This window comes from Heterodontus francisci, chromosome 22 (genome assembly GCF_036365525.1).
Source record: "Heterodontus francisci isolate sHetFra1 chromosome 22, sHetFra1.hap1, whole genome shotgun sequence".
NCBI lineage: Eukaryota > Metazoa > Chordata > Chondrichthyes > Heterodontiformes > Heterodontidae > Heterodontus > Heterodontus francisci.
Window position 1 is genome coordinate 36,328,404 of NC_090392.1, and position 20,589 is coordinate 36,348,992.

The following is a 20,589-nucleotide window of genomic DNA, read 5'->3' on the forward strand; positions in this document are numbered from 1 at the left end:
TCTCAGACCTTCGGATATTCTCATGGACAAATCCCAGCTCCCCATTCCCTCAGAGTGTCTCTCCTAGCTTTGGTATTGTCACAAGAATTTTTTTTTTTGAAAGCTAAGAATTCAGTATGTGTTTAAAAACTGAGAAAGGATTTTTTCTGTGAATAGTGAATGCTGAAACATGGTGTTTGAACTGAGTGGGACAGACTGCAAGACACCTGTTCCAAACAACTCAGCAGAGGGAAATGACAGGTCACATGACTTATTGCTCACATTCAGTTTCACTCTTGCTTTGTGAAAGACCAGTGCTGGACAGGCAGGAGGCAGAACAAACTGGCTGGGACCTGTTTGTTTCAGACCAGACAAAAAGACCTCTTCCTGAAAAGGAAGGTTTGCCTCTCTTGTAAGAAGAAATTCTACATTTGAGATGGTGCCTGTGGTCTGCCTGGAGAGAGAAAAAGACCCCTGGAGAGGAAAAGACCCAGGGAAAGAGGTGTTGCTACTCCCTGTGGAGAAAGGCTCCTTTGCTGAGAGGAAGACCTGCATTTTTAAAGGTAGCGGTTTCCTATTGCCTCCAGTCTCTGGAAAATCTCTGCCTCAGGAGTGATTCCTGTTGCTTCTTTTGTTTTGGGAGATCCTGAAAGCTCAAGAAAGCTTCTATTGCTAGATTGCTATTTCAAAGCCCAAGTAGACCTGTTGCTACACCCTTTGCTGAAAGATCTGTGTGACACCTGCTACAGACAAAGTGCCATGAACACCTACCCAACACAGACTCTTCATCAACCTCGCCTGGAGAGACTTCGAGTGGCAACTGACTATTTGACTCTGGGACACCTCACCAACCCAGAAATATCCTACCAGAACGTGGCAACCAAATTATTTTATTATTCCTAAGAAACAGTTGTAATCTAAAACATCCTTTTAAAACCAGTTAACCATTTTTTTAATGTATGTGTGTGTGCATGAGGGTTAGGAAGAATAAGAAGTGTTAAAAGAATCTTTTTCACATATAGAGTTATCTCATTATTGTTTAAGACTTAGTTTATTGATAAATAGTTAATTTTGTTGTTGTTTAAAGAAACCTGCTTTGTTGTGCTTTATTCTGGGGAACAAATAGAGTGTTTAATTTGGCTATTTTTCCGGTAGTTGGGAAACTTTACTAATATGCTATGACCTGTGGAGTAGTGGGACTGAATTAACAGTGCATTGCTCCCGCCTTGGTTATAACAGTCTCCAGGGAAGATAGTGGTAACACACCCGGGATCACTAAACACAAAACCCAGTGTGTTAATCACTTTCAGCTACTGGACTTATTGCGTGTCCCACAGCATCTGTCTCACCTTCGATGTGTGAATAGAGCATCATGCCTGCAAACCTGGTTTTAAATGTTAATCCATTCAGGAAATGTATCTAACAGAAGCCTTTAGGTGGTTGAGATTCTCTGAAGGTGCCAACATTATAAACCCACAGCTAAACCTGTAGCAATGAGTGCAAATCATTTCTTTCATATGTTCAAAATTAAATTGGGATTTATATTGTGGCAATTTTTACATATCCGAATAAATCAGCCTTTTCCTACCACTTGCAGTGAGGAGATGGTGATATCACAAAAAGGGAAGATCAGTGGGACTTTAAGCCAGCACCTGACTCACACCAGGATGACTCCAATATAGATAGCAGCAAAAAGCTGCAAAGGGACATTGATAGATTTAGTGAGTGGGCAAAACAGCGACAGAAGGAGTTCAGCATGGAGAAATGTAAGGTCATTCACTTTAGATATAGGGCAGACGGATAAGAGTATCTTCTAAATGATTAAAAGTTAGGAAATGCAGAGGGACAGCGAGATTTAGGGTTCATGGACAGAAATCCACTGACTAGTGGATAGGTAGAAAAAGGAATTAAAATACTACTGGAGTGTTAGCCTTTATCTGAAGAGGGCTGGAATATAAAGGGGTTGAAGTAATGTGACAGTTGGATAAAACTCTGATTAAACCTCATCCGGAATAACTGTGTTCAAACCTGGACACTGCACCTCAGGAAGGATAGATTGGCCATTCACCAGAATGATACCTGGGCTAAAAGGGTCAAATTGTGAGGACAGGTCACATAGACTGGGCTTGTATTCCAGTGAGTATAGAAGATTAAGGGGTGATCTTATTGAGGTATTTAAGAAGATTGAAGTATTTAATAGGGTCGATAAAGAGAAATTATTTCCTCTGCTGGGGGAGTCCAGAACAAGGTGGCACATTAAAATTAGAACTCAGACGTTGAGGGCGGGGCCCCTGGGAGGTGGTATAAGGTCAAATTAAACCCAAGTCAATGATGTTCATAGTTTAATTAATTTTACAATAAGACTCTGTAGATATTTCAGCACATTCGCTAACTCCTGTCTGAATTTACTCTGGGGGTCACTGTAATTATTTTTTCGGCTGCACAGGTGATTTCTTTAAGTGTGTGGCCCATTTAACTTTAATTAAGTGACCGTGCATGCGCATATTTTAACATGCACATGGCCTACATGGGGACTTTCAGGTTACTATGCAGCTGATCAGCTTAGAGGGAACACTAGTCACAAGCATAAATACATGTATTGTTGCAGGAACTCAGAAGCTGAAGATTATTCCCAGTTTCTTGGAGAATGAACTTTGGGTCATTGAAATTAGAAGCTGAAAAATAATTACTCTTAGTACATACAAGAAATTTACAACCTACATCATCCATAACAGGATGAAACTGCCCGAGATGGTGAACAATGGACTTTCTGGCTCACTGATTCTCTCCATTGCTATCTGCACCTTCCCCAGATCAGGATCACAAGTTAGCTGTGAGATAGAGAAAACATAATCAGGAAAATTACACATGACTCCAATCAGACACCGCATGATCGGGCTGATCTACTTCCCTATGGACAGATTAATCTATTAGGCTTTGGAGAGGGTACAGAAGAGGTTTACCAGGATGTTGCCTGGTCTGGAGGGTATTAGCTATGAGGTGAGGTTGGATAAACTCGGATTGTTTTCACTGGAACGAGGGAGGTGGAGGGGCAACATGATAGAGGTTTACAAAGTTATGAGTGGCATGGACAGAGTGGATAGTCAGAAGCTTTTTCCCAGGGTGGAAGAGTCAGTTACAAGGGGACATAGGTTTAAGGTGCGAAGGGCAAAGTTTAGAGGGGATGTGCGAGGCAAGTTTTTTACACAGAGGGTGGTGAGTGCCTGGAACTTGCTGCCGGGGGAGGTGGTGGAAGCAGATACGATAGCAATGTTTAAGAGGCATCTTGACAAATATATGAATAGGATGGGAATAGAGGGATACGGACCCCGGAAGTGCTGAAGGTTTTAGTTTAGACAGGCATCAAGATCGGCGCAGGCTTGGAGGGCCGAATGGCCTGTTCCTGTGCTGTACTGTTCTTTGTTCTTTTTTGTTCTTTGAGTGGTGTTTGAGGAAGAGTAGTAGGAACAGTGAATGGAAAGGAACGTGGGTGGATTGAAGCAATGACTGAGGATCAGGGCACTGAGAACGGACCATGGAGTTCAAGGTACAGTTTCATGAATGAAACCGCTCATCGTTCACTAATTATCAACAATTCACTGACTCAGAAATGTCCCTTCAATAAATGTGCTGGTTAAAGACATCCAGTAAATCATATCAATTCACACATTTAATCATTTCAATGAAATAGTTAGAAATAGAGGCACTTAATAAAACTTTAAACACGGATTGAGTTCATGTACATCCATCCGGTCCTCTGTTCAGGAACAGAACGTCTGGAACTCTGTCCACGGAGAGAATATCTGCACCTCCGTCTGGGTCACACTGTCTGGTCCTCTGTCTGATCTTCAGAAGCAGCTGCCCTGTTACAGAGCAGGAGAGGGTGGAAAGTGCTCTCTCCCTCTGTGCACCCGGGAAGCAGCTGGTCTGAGTCCATTGAGACACATTTTAAACTATTATTGTCAGACAGGCATTAACATCGATTTACTTCACATTCTATCATTGCTCAGACTCATTCTCATTGAAAAAAATACACATCAGGACATGAACAGAGATTTATCATCTGAAGGCAGCGCGAGTCTGGATCTGGGACAGGATGTCACTGATGCTGGAGAATATTCCTATAAACCAGTGCTTCTCAAACTGGGGTCTGTGCCCACCCCGCCGGGGATCCATACAGACTCTCCAGGGGGTCTGTGGAGTAACGTGAATGGGACACATTTCCAGTGAGACACTGCGCCAGCACAGATCCTGAGGCAACTCTGGAAATGGACATGTAACCGGATTAGCGAGGCCTCGGACTGACTGAGAATCCAGAGTGAGGAGATGGGAGGTCTGAGACACACCGGGCATGGACTTGCAGGACTAGGCCTAGGGCTGGGGGATATTAGGAAGCAGCCGCCACGTCAGCCTTGTCCAGGGGCCTGGAATGACGATCAAGCTGAGCTTCATTTACTGAGGACAGCAGCTGGACCCGGACTGAAGCTGCGGTCGCAGTTACTGGTGGAGTCCCGATGGCAGGAATGCTGCACACCAGGCAGTGAGTCAGTGATATTCCAGCTCACACAGTCTGGGAAACAGCAGAGGGGGGAGGAAAGCACCGTGAAACACTCAGCAACTGTGCAGTGAGTAGGAGGGTGCTGGAGGATTTCACCCGAAACTCCCAACAGGAGCCACCGAGCCTAATCCCACTCCAGGAAGAGCAGGGAGATGCCGTGTGCTGAAGTATTCAACAGGCAGGTGACTGAACCTGTCTGGTTACCTTCCAGCTGAAGGGAGGATAAAAGTTTCCACATCACCAATCAGATCAATGTTCACTATATCGGACAGCACTGGCAAACATTCCTGCAAGTCCCTTTAACAGGACACTGATGAACTTTACATTCAGAAATGTAAATGTACAAGGTGTTTATTGTATAATTTAGGTGGGGGGGGGGGGGGGGGGGGAGGGGTCCATTTGCAAAGGGATCCTTCAACCAAAACACTTTGAGAAGCACTGCTGGTCAATTCAATGTAACTCTGTGTTACTCAATGTCATTCTTTGTAACTCTGTGTTACTATGTTCTAGATTTTTATGGAGTCACTGGGCCCAAAAGGCAAGGGAGCCCTGCCTTGGCCCTTTGGATACACTTCCCCTCCCCCTGCCCCCCACGTCGCCTGGCTCCATTTAATGACAACAAGATATTTGGATGGAGATCCCGTCTCCAAGAGCCGCAGCCTCAGGTCAGTGGGGAGGGGTTGCCAGAGCCAGTCCAGCAGGCCCTGACGGAGGAGCTGCCTTTGCCACTGGGGTCCTCCACCTCAAGCCTTGTCTTCATGGATGACCTCTGACCTCCCAACATGGCGAGGCTGCCACCAGCCACTGGTAGAATAGCAGTCAGGTTCCATCCACCCCTGGCCTACACTGAGATAAAACCCCAGACTGTTCCTTGGTAAGAATTCCTCTGGTTCCTCACCATGTATTTGTCAGGATACTGAAACCCAGCTTTCTTACTTACAGTCCACTCCTGGAAGCCCCACTCCCTGCTCCTACAACCTTCAGCAGAGTTAGTAGTGGAATGTCACAGCAGGAGTGATCCTACAGTAACTGTTGGGTTCGCACCCCCATGGACGTGTATTTTTAGTTATCCTGGTGTCTAACCTGCACACCTTATCTGCAGGTATGTCAAGCCGGGGCCTGTAGAGCCGCTGTCTTCTCAGGCGTTGAATGTGCCTTGGTGGCAGCTGCTGCTCCCTTCCATGAGATTCCACGTGGGCTGTGCCTGCCTGTTGGTTCAGCCTCCGGCGGTTATGCTTCCTCACGGCACTTGATCTAGAAAGACAGGATGGACCAGTCCCATCTGAACGCTGCAGGTGAACTTGGTGCCTTCAATGGATCAATGGCACCTATCAGGGCAGAGAGTGATGCACATTGGTGCTTCAGCTCCATTCCGTCATCATCTATATGGTATGGTCTGACATTGTGCCAGTGTCAGAGGCAACTGCAGATGTCCGGAGAGTCAGTGACACATCTCTGTGCCCTGCTGAATGATGAGCTGCAGCCGATGGGGGTCGCTGGGCACTCTATACCTGCGGCCCCCAAAGTCACCACGGCTCGTACCTTCTGCACCTCCGCATCATTCCAGGGACCCACCGGTGACCTGTGTGGCGTTTCACAGTCACCAGAGCACAGCTGTATCAGGGAGGTCACCGATACCTTGTACAGGAGGGCCGGTGATTATATTTGCTTGGTGACGGACCCTGAGAGTCAGTCCCAAAGGGCCATTGTATTTGAGGCCATTGTGGGAGTCCTAAGGTGTAAGGGATCATTGCTTTCCAGGCAGCCCCCATGATTCATCCATCCTGCGCCAGTCCCAGGTGTCAATGCTCTTCACTGCCACGGCTCAGATCCGGGGGTGGATTCTTGAGGACAAGGGCTACCCCTTGCAGACATGGCTCCTGACACTGGTGAGAAACCCCACCAGCGATACAGAGGAGAGATACAACGCCTGCCAGGGCTCGACACGCGTTACCATCGAGCAGGCCATCAGCATGCTGAAGATGCACTTCCGCTGGCTGGATAGATTGGGTGGGGCCCTACAGTGTGAACCAGAAAGGGTAGTGCACATCATCGCTGTGTGATGTGCTCTGCACAACTTTGCAAAACAGAGGGGGGAGACCTTGCAGGAAAAATAGAGACGGGATGAGGAGATATTCTCACATGATGAGGGCACAGAGGAGGTGCAGCAGCACATGCACATGGGAGGACAGAGATCATCGAGGTATCGCAGACAGGGAGAGCAAAGAGCAAGGGATGTTCGGTAATGCTTTATTGCTGAGCGCTTCCGATCCCTGAGGAGTAGAATATGCTCCCCATCTCACACATCACCGTGTTGCATCTGGTAGGCAGTTTCCTGATTCTGTAACATCTGTGTCTCCACCATTACTGGCAGCAGATGACTGAGCCATTGCCCATGTGACTGCATCCGTGCAGTGCCACATCACACATACTGGCATAGCGATGATCTTTCTCCATACATTGGCATTTCTCTCAGGTCAATGATGTAATGGGAAGAGACATAATCAGCACATGCTGGCATATGTCATTTACAAAGTACAAAGGAGACACCTGTTAGAGAAACACATTCAATGAGAAGTAATCAATACATATACGTTTCACCCGTGATAACCCGTTATGTGTCATGGTATCTTTTTTAGCCACTTGCGAGTGTTGTTTCCCTGTGCAACCTCTGTCCTAGCAGCTTGACTGGAGGCAGGCTGCTGATCAGGACGTCCTTTGGCTTTGGATGACTTGGGCAGTCGTCCTCTGGGCGCATGAGGACTGGAGGGCAACAGCTGTCTGAGGGCCTCCTGCACCAGTGCAGGGCTCTCCTCAGATGTCGTGACTGCTGGAGCTGGACTCACTGGCAGAGAGGCTGAGGAGCCAGTGCCCACATTGGAATCACCCTGAGGGGAGAGCCCACATATGAAGTGCTGGATCGCCTCCTCCCTCTCAAGGTTCATGGGAACCTCACTGCTCTCCCGGGAAGGACCAGGAGCAGGGACACTCTCCAGGCCCCTGGTCTCTCTCTTGCCCAGCCACTGCTGCATCCAGCACATGGCCAAGGCGAGGGTTTGCAGGTCAGTGCACATCAGTGGAATGTGACTCTCCATGAGGGTCGTCATCCTCTCCATTGAGAAACCCATGCACTCATTTTCCCGGGAGATGGCAGCTGTCATGGCCTGGATGGACTCCCCCATCGTCCGCTCATGGCTGTGCATGGCCTGTGGCATCTCCACCAGATATTGCCTTACCTCTCCCTGCAACTCCAGCATGCCTTGTGCTATCAACACCAGAGGATCATCATCAACCTCGGGCTCAGTACAGGCCTGGCCATCCACAGTCCTCCGACTGTCACAGACCTCGGCAGTCTCAGCCTCAGCCAGCTGTTCGGGCGTGTGTGTGGTGCTCTCACCAGCTTGTGACCCAGACTCTAAAGCTGAACGCTTTCTCACTGAAGTGAGTGTCCCTGCACTGGTGGAAGGTATGGGAGCGTCATGGAACGCCACGCCCTCTGAGATTGTCTCTTCCTCAGAGGTGCCAGTGCTCTCTGGGGCCTCCGATTCCACCTTGGAGCCTTGCCCTGCAAGATACAATGTGATAGCAGTTTTAGGTTCACTGGTGTACATATCATTAATTGTGCCCACAAAGGAAATGTTTCTAATAATCATTGCATCTGTCAAAGAGATGAATGTTCACCCAGGACCCCAAGCTCCATGTCTGAAATTGGACATCCTCCCTGACCCCCCACATAGTTCATGGGCCTCCTCCTCAGCCTGGGAGAGTGGTCAGACGTTCGGCTCCTCTCCGCCAGTCCTGGAGGACTCCCTCGAATTGTGCGCCCTCTTTGCCTGGAACAGCAAGGATGCAGATGTATAACATTGCCAAACAACATGAGGCTTTTCACAACAGGGGCACTACAACAAAAGGTGGGGGACAGTCAGTGTGTCAGACGGACTCAGCCTGGCATGTAGATGCCATGCTCTGGGGTACAAATGAGGGATTGACTTTCACACATGCAGACACCCATGTGGAATCAATCCTCCCCGTCCGGCCTCCCCATGTTTGACATGGCAGTGGTACCCATGTGCCATTCTATGTGGGTAAACCCAGCTCAGATGGGGCCCCAAAGAAAAGTACCACTTACCTTTGCCAAGCGAATTAGATCGTTCACCCTCCTGCATGACTGGACCCAGTCTCGGCGGGTGACCCCAGGGCAGCTTGCCTCCTCTGCAATCTCCACCCAGGCTTGCTTGGTCAGGCGGGAGGGCCTCTTCTTGCCATCGCTGGAGTAAAGGACCTCCCGCTTTGCCCGCACAGCTTGGAGGAGACTGAGGAGGGAGGCATCACTGACCTGTGGGGCCACCCTGGATCACGCCTCTGCCCTCTCTCTACATAGCAGGGATGTTGTTGTCAATGTTTGTCGGCAGTGTACAACAGCAGAGACAAAAATGTTTTATTTCACCATTTTAAGTAATGCAGGACTGGCTTCCCTTTAAATATGGCGCCAGCCCCTGACCATTCGTCACCTGATGCAATTTACAGCGTCGTTCAGCCCGCCCCCTCCACATGATTGGGGGGGGGGGGGGCGGGTTCCACAGCCATGCAAATGAGCCGCTGCATTTGCAATCGCAATGGCTCCGCGACAAATTTTACCGCCCACCGCTGATGCTAAAATCCAGCCCCAAATGTCTGTTGTGTAATTGTACCAGCAGTTAACAGGCTCCTGTAAACTCCTCTGTCTGCTATTTTAATTCACTCTTTAATCTATTTATTTTCAAAAGGTTTATTTTAAATGCAATAATATTTGTCCTAAAATGATGGACTTAGGACTGTCACATAAACACATTAAATCTTCATCGAATAATTACCACAATCATGTTCAGACTGGAAACTTAAACCTGCCGTTTCAATTTCAGTCAGGAACAGATCCCAGTTTTTCACCAACCTCTGATTTGACAGCACGTTTCCAGCATTCACAGTGATGAAGGGTCACTGACCCGAAATGTTAACTCTGCTTCTCTCTCCACAATTGCTGCCAGACCTGCTGAGTATTTCTAGCATTTCTTGTTTTTATTTCAGCTTTCCAGCATCCGCAGTATTTTGCTTTTATTATTAGAATTCAACCCTTGCTATTGCAATTGAGCTCTCTGCTATCTCAGCAGGTTGGTTGACCGAGTGAATCTCTTCCCACAAATGGAGCCGGTGAATGGCCTCTCCCCAGTGTGATTGTGTTGTTGCTCCAGCAGATTCCATTTGTTTTTAAAGCCCTTCTCATAGTCAGGACATTTAAAAGGTCTCTGATCAGTGTGAACAAGTTGGTGTGTTGTGAGGTAGGATGACTGAGTGACTCTATTCCCACACAAGCAAGAGGTGAACAGTCTTTCCCCTGTGTGACTGCGTCGATGCATTTCCAGCTTGGAGGGGTAATTGGATCCCTCCCTACATTCCCATATTTGTCCTTACGTCCCTCCATGTTGAAGCCTCGTCCGCACACTGATCACATGTATGGTTTCGTGTCTGTGTTTGTGTGTGTGTGTGTGTGTGTGTGTGTGTCTCAGTACTTTTTCCAGTCACAGACAGAACAAACATTTCTGGGGTTGTACTCCAGATTTGTCAAACCTGCACCTCTCCCAGTTTATTAGCACTCCCGCCAGACCTCTTTTCCTTCCATGAATCTTGGCATCTGCCTCAGCCTTTGCAGGTTGCGCATGCACAGCTCACATTGACCAAATACCCTCTCCTGCACTAGCACACTGGGTTTCTCTTATATTGACAGGAAACCATCACCACCTCCTGAGCTGGTGCACTGGATTTCCTTTATATTGAACATACAAACTAGGAGCAGGAGTAGGTCATTCAGCCCCTCGAGCCTGCTCCGCCGTTCTATAAGATCATGGCTGATCTGTTTGTGGACACAACTCCATTTTCCTGCCTACCCCCGATACCCTTTTACTCCCTTGTTTGTCAAGAATCTGTCTACCTCTGCCTTAAAAATATTCAACGTTCCTGCCTCCACTGCTCTCCGGGGAAGATTCTCCTCATCTCTGTCTTAAATGGAAGACCCCTTATTTTTAAACAGTGCCCCCTAGTTTTAGTCTCTCCCACAAGAGGAAACATCTTTTCAACATCCACCCTGGCAAGTCTCCTCGGGATCTTATATGTTTCAATAAGATCACCTCTCATCCTTCTAAACTCCAGTGAATTCAGACCCAACCTGTCCAACCTTTCCTCATAAGGTAACCACTCATCCCAGGAATTAGCTGAGTGAACCTTCTCTGCATTGCTTCCAGTGAAATTATATCCATTTGTCAGGAAAACCCAAATGCCGAATGGGACATATTAATTTCATTGGTTGGAAACTTACCTTAGACGTTTAAAGGGAAAAATCCTACAAGCTAACTTTTTAAAAGTAGCAGCCAAGATGGCCACTGCAATTTACATTTGAAACACCAGGAGATTGGATTGGAGACAGAGAGTCGAACAAGAAGCCCAGCCAAAACAATGCTTTGGCTAACTGAGTAGATTAGCCAGATGATCTTCATTAGTGAGCCAAAGTCATCCTGAGGCATTCATAAGAGGAGATGACCCTCTGGGGGTTCACAGTTGCAACCTCACCTAAGAGGAGTTTTGGGTTTTAGACTTTGGACCTCATCAAAAACAAAGGGGATTGATAGAACCATGTGACTGCTTGCTCATTTATGAAGAAACTGGAAGTTCTGTCACACAGACGGCAAACAGGCAGTAACTGAGTGTACAACTGCAAAGCAGATGGCTGCTCCACGTGTCTCCCCCTCTCTCTCTCTCTCTCTCTCTGTCTGTCTCTCTCCCTCCCCAGAAAATATCAAGAAAGGAACCGGCTGCGACTGGGGGACCCTCCAACCCTACAAACTGCTACAGCCAGCAACCAGGGGAAGAGAATCAACTACCAATTCTGCCTTCAGGAAAACTGAGAAAAGCAAGCCAACCAAAATGCATTTTGACCAGCCGAGGACTTCAAGACGACAGTTTCAGCCGAGGACTACTGGATTTACAGACTGTATTTAAGTTCCATTATTCTGGACTTTAATGCAACCACCAAATCTGTTTCCCTCTGTAATCTATTTGTGTGCATGTGTGTGATTCTCATGTGAATGTTTGCGTGAATGTGTAGCGTATTTTTAGTATTTTAAATCAAGTTAGAGTGTTAAGAGTAATAAACTTACCTTTTTCGTGTTTAAACTCAAAAAAATGGGAGACCCCTTATTTTTACACTGTGCCCCCTAGTTTAGTCTCTCCCACAAGAGGAAACATCTTTTCAACATCCACCCTGTTAACTCCCCTCAGAATCTTATATTTTTCAATAAGATCACCTCTCATCCTTTTAAACTCCAATGAATTCAGACCCAACCTGTCCAACCTTTTCTCACAATCACATTAGAGGAAAAAGGTAACACACTCACTGAGGTGGTAAGTAGAACCACTGTTTTAAAGAAGAATAAACCTTGTTGCAGTCAAACAAGAGGAAGGACGAAAGGAAGCTCGAGACCCCCTCCTCACCTGGCTGTAAAAGAAATTTGGGGGCTATAGTCTGGGACTGTAACACACCAGAAATTGGAAGTGGGAAACCAAATTGATCATTTCCACATGTGAGGCCGGTACTTTCCCAAGCCAGGGTGAAGTAACTTGGGATAAGTTCAAGGTCCTATCTATGGAAAAGTTGAGGAATGTAGCTGGGCAGTTTGGGATTACTTTCCGGGCAAAAGCTAAGGAATCTGAAATCCTAAGATTTGTGGCCAACCATTTCTCACTTGAACCTGAAGATTCAGAAACAGGGTTAGAGTCAGAAACAGACAGGGTAATGTTAGCTAAAGTACCAGTAGAACAGAGGAAATTCAAATTGGAATTCCAGAGGGAAGACAGGGAAAAAGAGGGAATTTGCCAGAAGGAGAAGGAGGAAAGAGAGCTAAGGTGGCTTGAATTAACTAAGGGGTGACACGGTACCCGCAGTGAAAGCATGGCTAGTGAGGAAGCTACCCCAGCTCAAGGCTATGTGCTGAGCTCTTAAAGTTCTCCCAGTTGACTCCGAAGTTCAATGAGGGAGATGTGGAAACATTTTTTGTCACCTTTGAAAAGCTTGCAAGACAGTTGAAATGTCAGCCGAGAGCTGGACCCTACTGCTACAAAGCAGGCTACCAGGAAAAGCCCATGAGGTTTAATCACTGTTGCCAGATGAAAGTTCATCAGATTATGAGTTGACTAAAATGCTATCCTGGGGGCATGTGAGTGAATACCGAAAATATACCGCCAGAAATTCCAAACCCTCCAGAAGCAGCCTGATCAAACTTACCTTGAGTTTGAACAAGTTCAGCAGCTCACATATAAAAACCTCAGAGACGCGATTCTTCTTGAGGAATTTAAAAGCTCACTTCTCCTTTCTATTAAAACCTCACGTAGAGAAATAAAAGGTTCACAGAGACAGGTAGGCCACAATTCTGGCTGACGAATTTGCTCTCGTACATAAGTCCTTACTCTAAGGGAAACGCTTCCCGAGTCACCCCACAAACCCATAAAGGAATAAAGGTGGGAGGGGGGGATAGGAGCCCAAACAACCCTGGGCGAGAAAGGAAAGCTGGACACACAGGGGGTTTTCCTTAAGCCAAAAAGATGGTGCTGAGAGCAGGAGTGAGACCCAAAGACCTGTGTGTTTATACTGTAACAAGGCAGGTCACCTACGAGCTGACTGTTGGAAATTACAGGGAAAACCTGTAGGATTAATCAGGGCACACCAGACCAGTGCAGGAGAAAGCGCCCTGATGGAAAGCACAGCAGATCAGGCTGTGGCTTTAACTGCAGCAGTAAAGTGCAGTAAATGTACAGCTGAGAATGTGGGAAAAGTTTAAAAATTCCTGAAGGTTATCAGGATTTTGTATCCCGAGGGACAGTAACCCCATACCCCTCGAGTGGGGCAAACGAGTGCATCATCATATTCAGGGATACAGGGGCCACCAGAACCCTTCTGCTGGGAACAGGCATGACCTTTCCCCCAGCAAGTGTAGTGAATGCTAGGGTGTTAGTGAATGGTATCGGAGGGCGGTGTACACCCATACCTTTATATTGGGTGCACTTGGAGTGCGACCTAGTGTCGGGACCGGTGACCGTGGTGTTTGTCCCTAGTTTGCCTGTGGACGGGGTCGACCTGCTCTTGGGTAATGAACTGGTGGGGGCGAAAGTGGTAGCTTCACCAGTACTGGTACAGAGACCGAAGGAGGTCAGAGAAGCAGGGCAGTTGCAGGAGACAGTCCCCAGCATTTTCCCTGACTGTGTGGTGACTCGGGCCATGCTCAAACCAGCTCCCTCAGAGAAGACTGAATTGGCACCACAGACAGATGACCATGCTGCCTGGTTGTCTGAAACTTTCTTTGGGAAGTTAGAGGACCCAAAGAATGGGTTAAACAAATCTTCCCTAGTTGAGGTTCAGCAAGCCGACCCAGTATTAAACAAGATAGCACAGACTGCCCAAACCGAAATTGAAGCAGAGGGAGTCCCTGTGTACTACTATAAAAGGAATGGGGTTCTGATGAGAAAGTGGAGACCTCTTCACAGACCTGTAGATGAAAATTGGACAGTGGTTCGCCAGACACTGGTGCCCCGAGGTACCGTAAAGAAATATTAAGAATGGCCCACAAGCTTCCAGTGGCTGGACATGTTGGTGTAAGAAAACCCAAGCATGCATAAGACAGCATTTTGACTGGCCAAAACGCCACAAAGATGTGATGGAATTCTGTAAAACGTGCCACACATGCCAGTTTGTGGGGAAGCCCTAACCTGCAATAAAACCTGTACCCCTAATTCCCATACTGACTTTTGGGGAACCCTTCATCAGAGTGCTTGTGGACTGTGTGGCTTCCCTGCCAAAAATGAAAGGAGGGACTACCAGTACCTTCTCACCATTATGGATGTGGGTACCTGATTCCCAAAGGCCTGCAAAAGTAGCAGTGGAGGGGCTAACCCAATTCTTTACCTGATATGGGCTGCTTGCTGAGATCCAGTCAGATCAGGGCACTAATTTCATGTGTGGCATCTTTCAAAAAGTCATGGGCAATCTGAGCATAACCCAGCTAAAGTCCTCAGCCTACCACCCATAGTCATTAGGGGCTTTAGAATGGTACCACCAGACCCTAAAGACAATGATACTGTACCTACATACTAACTTTTTGTGTTTCATGTACTAGGACACCCATTTAAATATGTTGCTTTTCCATTTTTCTAGCCAAAGTGATACTCCATCTTCCAAATCTTTGCTCACTCACTTAACCTATCAATATCCTTCTGCAGACTCTTTATGTCCTCTTGACAACTTACTCTCCTACCTATCTTTGTGTCATCAGCAAATTTAGCAACCATACATTCTGTTCCTTCATCCAAGTCATTTATATAGATGGTAAATAGTTGAGGCCCCAGCACTGATCCCTGTGACACTCCACTGGTTACAGTTTGCTAACCCAAAAATGCCTCATTTATCCCTACTCCCTGTTTCCTGTTAGCTAACCAATTCTCTATCCATGCTAATATGTTACCCCTATACCATGAGCTCTTATTTTGTTTAGTAACCTTTGATGTGGTACCTTGTCAAATGCCTTCTGGAAATCCAAGAACACCACATCCACATTGCTTGTAATTTACTCAAAGAACTCTAATAAGTTAGTTAAACACGATTTCCCTTTCACAAAACCATGTTAACTCTGCCAGATTGCATTGAGATTTTCTGAATGACTTCCAATAACCTCCTTAATAATAGATTCGATAGGGAACAATCAGCTACGCTGCGCATTCTAGGTACAGACAACCGCCATTGGAGCAATGATTAAAAATTAGTTTCTTCGACAGGATTGCAACCAGGAAAACAGGAACAGGAGGATAGTCAGTTCCTCAAGCCAGTGCTGCTTGTCAATTAGATAAAGGCTGATCTGTATCTTAATTCCATCTACTCGTGGTTCCATAACTCTTAAAACCGTATCTTTCAAAAATCTATGAATCTCAGTTTTGACATTTTAAATCGACCCCCACCTCAACAGCTTTTTAGGTGAGAGAGTTCCAGATTTCCACTACCCTTTGTCTTTCTGAATTGTGGTGGGGAAAAGACCAAATCCCAGATACATTCTAAGAACACCTACAAATGTGTTGTGTGGCACTGCCAGTGTCTTCAGCGGGATAGATTAAAAACAGATCGAGCAGCTCAAAACTGGGCATCTGTGAGGTGCTGAGGGCAACAGCTGAATTGTATTCCATCAAAATCTGTAGCCTCATGGTCCTCACTTCTCCATCACCATCAATCAGACAACTAACCCTGGTCAACGGGGAAGATAGATGATCAACCAGCCAATTATCATCTGATCAGCCATCTCTTAATTATCAGCAGAGAAAGACATAAGTATTGGCAAGCATCACCTAGCAACTAGTGAGGAGTGAAAGTAATGTTACAGCTGTACAGAGCTCTGGTCAGACTCCAGCTAGAACATTGTATTCAGATCTGAGTTCCTTCAGATCTCAGGAAGGATATATTGGCCTTCGAGGGGGGTGCAATGTAGATTCACTAGAATGATATTGAGGTTAACAGGGCTAAATTATGAGGACAGGTTGTATGGATTCAGCTTGTATTTCCTGGTATATAGAAGATTAAGTGGTGATCCAAAATAGTTTCAATGTAAGACAGTTCGGCGAGTCACACATCATTCACCCCTAGACCTACGCTGGCAGGTAAAACCACAGACAGTTTATTCAGAATAATAATAGCTCCTATAACTGGGCTGGAGTTTGTCAGCAGAAACAAAACCCAACTGTCAGAATGAACACAGTTCAGTCCTTGCTGTGATTAACAGCAGAATTCAACCCCTGCAGTCACATGTGAACTCGCTGGTGTTTCAGCTGGTCAGATGAACGGGTGAATCTCTTCCCACACACAGAGCAGGTGAATGGCCTCTCCCCAGTGTGAGTGCGTTGGTGTGTCAACAGATCCTTTGTGCTTTTAAAGCTCTTCTCACAGTTAGAACATTTAAAAGGTCTCTCATCACTGTGAACAAGTTGGTGCGTCAGCAGATCCTTTGTTGTTTTAAAGCTTCTCTCACAAATGGAACATTTAAAAGGTCTCTCATCACTGTGAACAAGTTGGTGTCGCAGCAGGTTGGATGACCAAGAGAATCTCTTCCCACACACGGAGCAGGTGAATGGTCTCTCCCCAGTGTGAGTGCGTTGGTGTGTCTGCAGATCCTGCTTGCTTTTATACCTCTTCTCACAGTCAGAACATTTAAATGGTCTCTCCTCAGTGTGAACAAGTTGGTGTGTTTGGAGCTTGGACAACTCGGCGAATCCCTTCTCACACATGGAGCAGGTGAACGGCCTCTCCTGGGTGTGAATACGCTGGTGTGTCACAAGGCCAGATGATTTAGTGAATCCCTTCCCACACACTGAGCAGGTGAATGGCCTCTCCCCAGTATGACTGCGTCGATGAGTTTCCAACTGGGATGGGTAATTGAAACCCTTCCCACAGTCGCCACATTTCCATGGTTTCTCCATGGTGTGGGTGTCCTTGTGTCTCTCCAGATTGGACAATCAGAACACGTATATGGTTTTTCCCCGCTGTGAATACGGTGATGTTTTTTCAGGCCGTGTAACTGGTAAAAGCTCTTTCCACAGTCAGTGCACTGGAACACTCTCACTCGGGTGTGTGTGTCTCAGTGCTTTTCCAGTCACACTGATGTTTGAAATCTTTTCTCTCAGACAAGCATTTCTCCTTCTATATTCAATGACCACTGACATTCAGATACCAATGAATCGAGTGATTCTGCCAGATCTTGATGTGATGTTTGGTTCGAGTTTCCCCATCTGCAAATCCTTGCCTTATAAGACCCTATGAAAGGAGTTTACAAATGTCATCACTGTCAGTAGGAACATCATAACAGGAGGAGGCCATTCAGCCCATTGAGCCTATCCTGGCATTCAATTAGATTATGTCTGATCTAGATCTTAACTCTATCTACCCGCCTTAGTAATGCTGTCCAACAAAAATCTAATAAACACAGTTTTGAAATTTGCAATTGTCCCACAGCCTCAATATTTGGCAGGTAGACTTCCAGATTTCCACGACCATTTATGTGAACAAATATTTCCAGACATAAGCCACGAACGGCCAAGATCAAATTTTAATGTCATGTCCACTTGTGTGGACTCCCTCCCCAGAGGAAATAGTTTCTCTATATCTGTCCTTTAATCATCTCAAACACCTCTATTCGAATATCCTATAATCTTCTAAATTTAGGGGAAATCAGCCTCATCTATGAAACCTGTCCTCATAATTTACAAAAGTCATCACTATAAGTACAGGATAGCAATTCAAAATATTATTTTCCTCCTTTCCCTCTCCTAAGCTGTAAATCACCTGTCCCACACACTCTCCCTCCTTGCTACATTCTCGTTGTTTGAAATCCAGATTCTCACAGGCCCTTCACTCTTTTTCTCTCCTGAAGGTGCCGTGTGATGATGGGGTTCAATCCCAGTCAGTGTTTGCCCTCCAGTACCTTGCCAAGTGGTAATTCTGAGCTTGTGAGTATATACAGTGAGCGGCCAGCATTTCAATCATGGGGAGCCTTTAAAGTAGCAAAACATCCTAAGGCACATGACAAGAGCAAAATCAGTCAAAAACTGACACAGAGCTGAAGAATCTGATCTTAGGGCAAAGGCAATGGCAGACACGGTCATCAATGGCGGAGCAAAATAGGTGGTACAATAGGCCAGATTTGTCGTTTATTGCAAGGGGAATGAAATATAAAAGTAGGGATGTTTTGCTACAGTTGTATAGGGTATTGGTGAGACCACATCTGGAGCGCTGGGTACAGTTTTGGTCTCCTTATTTAAGAAAGGATATAAATGCATTCGAGGCAGTTCAGAGAAGGTTCACTCGACTGATACCTGAAATGGGGGGGGGTGGTTATCTTATGAAGAAAGGATGGACAGGTTGGGTCTGTATCCATTAGAGTTTAGAAGAATGAAAGGTGATCTTATTGAAACATACAAGATCCTGAGGGGACTTGACAGGGTGGATACTGAAAGGATGTTTCCCCTTGTGGAAGAGACTAGAATTAGGGGACACAGTTTAAAAATAAGGGGTCACCCATTTAAGATGGAGATGAGGAGAATTTTTTTCTGTCAGAGGGTTGTGAGTCTTTGGAACTCTCTTCCCCAGACAGCAGTGGAGGCAGGGTCATTGAATATGAGTAAGGCAGAGGTAGATAAATTCTTGACTAACAAGGGAGTCAAAGGTATTGGGGGTAGGCAGGAAAGTGGAGTTGAGGCCACAATCAGATCAGCCATGACCTTACTAAAAGGCAGAGTGTAGGCTCGAACGGGCTGAATGGCCTATACCTGCTCCTAATTTGTATGCTTGTATGTTAGTAGATTTGGAGGAATGCAGAGATCTCAGAAGGTTTTAGGGCTGGAGGAGGTCATAGAGATAGGGAGGGGTGAACCCATGGAGGAATTTGAACAACAGGATAAAAATTCAAAAGGCTGAAGCCACCAGTCCAGAATGTGACTCACTACTAACAGGAAGGATGTTACCTTAAATACTAAAGGTGCAGAAAGGTGCAACATTGTCCCTCTAGCTATCACAAATAGATGCAAAATGAGAGGAAAATTAATCTCACTATCTTTAACTAACAGTGACATGGAAAGAGGGAAATGAATGACCTTTAAACACCTAGTCCACTTGGCACTGAAGCGTCTGAAACTCAGAATAGGAATTCCAGGAAAACAAAATATTGACAAATGTTAATAAAAGCAAAATACTGCAGATGCTGGAAATCTGAAGTATAAACAGAGCAGCATCTGTGGAGAGAGAAACAGAGTTGACGTTTCGAGTTGGAAATGACTAAGATGCTGCCAGACCTGCCAACTATTCCCAGCACTTTGTTTTTATTGACAAATGTTAAACTGTTTTATGGCAAAATAAATCTTAGTTTAACTTTTAAAAGATAAATTGTTTATCAGGGTTTCACACTGACTCACCTGACTGGCAGACTCAGGTTCCACCCCTCTGTGATTGGATACAGAGCACGCTATTCCCTTGGCCCTCCGGTCACTGAGCTTCTTTGAGGGGAATCAATTACTGTTAAGTTCAGGGACTCATAGGAAGAAAACAAAGTGAGACCATTAATCTGAGTTGGGAAATACAAATAGAGAAACATGATTCAATTTATAAACGAAACCATTTAAATTTAAGTTAAATGAATTGTTTCAATTAATATATTCACCATACATAACACCGGTGGGAAATGAGAGTGGATAAAGTTTTATATCATTCTTTGGTATAAGCATGAGCTTCCCCTCCATTCTATTTTAGAATAATGGCAGTTAATCCGACCCAGAACACCGAGCGAACATGAAAACAACCTATCGCCATCAGAAGAGCAGCAATGCGCAGGCGCAAAATGACCCCGCCCCCGGAGACCGCCTGTCTGCGCGAAGCATGCGCACAGCGCCTCCAGGCAGCTGAGCAGAGGCTAAAGTCTTCGCAACTTCGAATCTCAGCGGCTTTCAGGCCCCGAATCAGAACCATTGGGCCCGGCGGATGTGCAGAGAGGGTCCCGAGCGGGCGCCATTAAAGCGATGGGGCAGCGCATCCCCCATCCTACCCGCTGCTTCCCAGTTTTTTTTCCGTTTCCACCGAGTCTGACTCGCAATGAAGAACAGATGTCACCCAGAATGCCCCGCGCCTCCTTGAGGAGCATGCGCTGTGTCAGCACATGGGGGCAGTCTGAGCGTTGGATAGAGCGGTTTCTGGGTCGCAGAGAATTGTGGGCACTGCAGCCGCCATTAGTCAGCAGCTGTCGGCAAATTTACATCGACCAATTTAGAGCTGACTTGGAGGTGATATGGTGTTACTGTGCACCTGCTGCTCCTGTTCTTGAATTGTGGGAAGTTGTGTCAAAGAAGCCTTGTCGGGTTGCAGATGTATAAAATGCAGATGTCCTTTCCCACCTCTCTTTCTGTCCTTTCATAACCACCGAAGTCTTGTGTAGGCCCAGACCGGGTGG

General features: G+C 46.2%; 2 protein-coding genes across 8 annotated transcripts in view; one reads left to right on the forward strand and one right to left on the reverse strand.

Moving 5' to 3' along the window:
* Positions 1–20,589, forward strand: part of LOC137381315 (zinc finger protein 391-like) — a 380,661-nt gene that overhangs the window by 211,581 nt on the left and 148,491 nt on the right. The gene's annotated exons all lie outside the window — the stretch shown is intronic.
* LOC137381601 (zinc finger protein 436-like) lies at positions 16,284–20,491 on the reverse strand. 7 transcript variants are annotated; one of them, XM_068054304.1, is made up of 3 exons: positions 20,445–20,491; positions 19,562–19,710; positions 16,284–17,408 (listed from the first exon to the last, which is right to left on the reverse strand). In XM_068054304.1, the coding sequence occupies exon 3, from the start codon at positions 17,072–17,074 to the stop codon at positions 16,400–16,402; it is 675 nt and encodes a 224-aa protein (XP_067910405.1). In that variant the 5' UTR covers positions 17,075–17,408; positions 19,562–19,710; positions 20,445–20,491; the 3' UTR covers positions 16,284–16,399. The 7 variants fall into 7 exon arrangements, with proteins under 7 accessions (XP_067910405.1, XP_067910406.1, XP_067910404.1 ...); XM_068054305.1 differs by lacking the exon at positions 20,445–20,491 and adding an exon at positions 20,188–20,249; XM_068054303.1 differs by lacking the exon at positions 20,445–20,491 and adding an exon at positions 20,188–20,244 and having other exon boundaries at positions 19,562–19,677.

What these genes read in the sequence shown, in the direction of transcription:
- LOC137381601 (XM_068054304.1), bottom strand. Translation starts at nt 17,074, where the DNA reads ATGGAGAAACCATGGAAATGTGGCGACTGTGGGAAGGGTTTCAATTAC.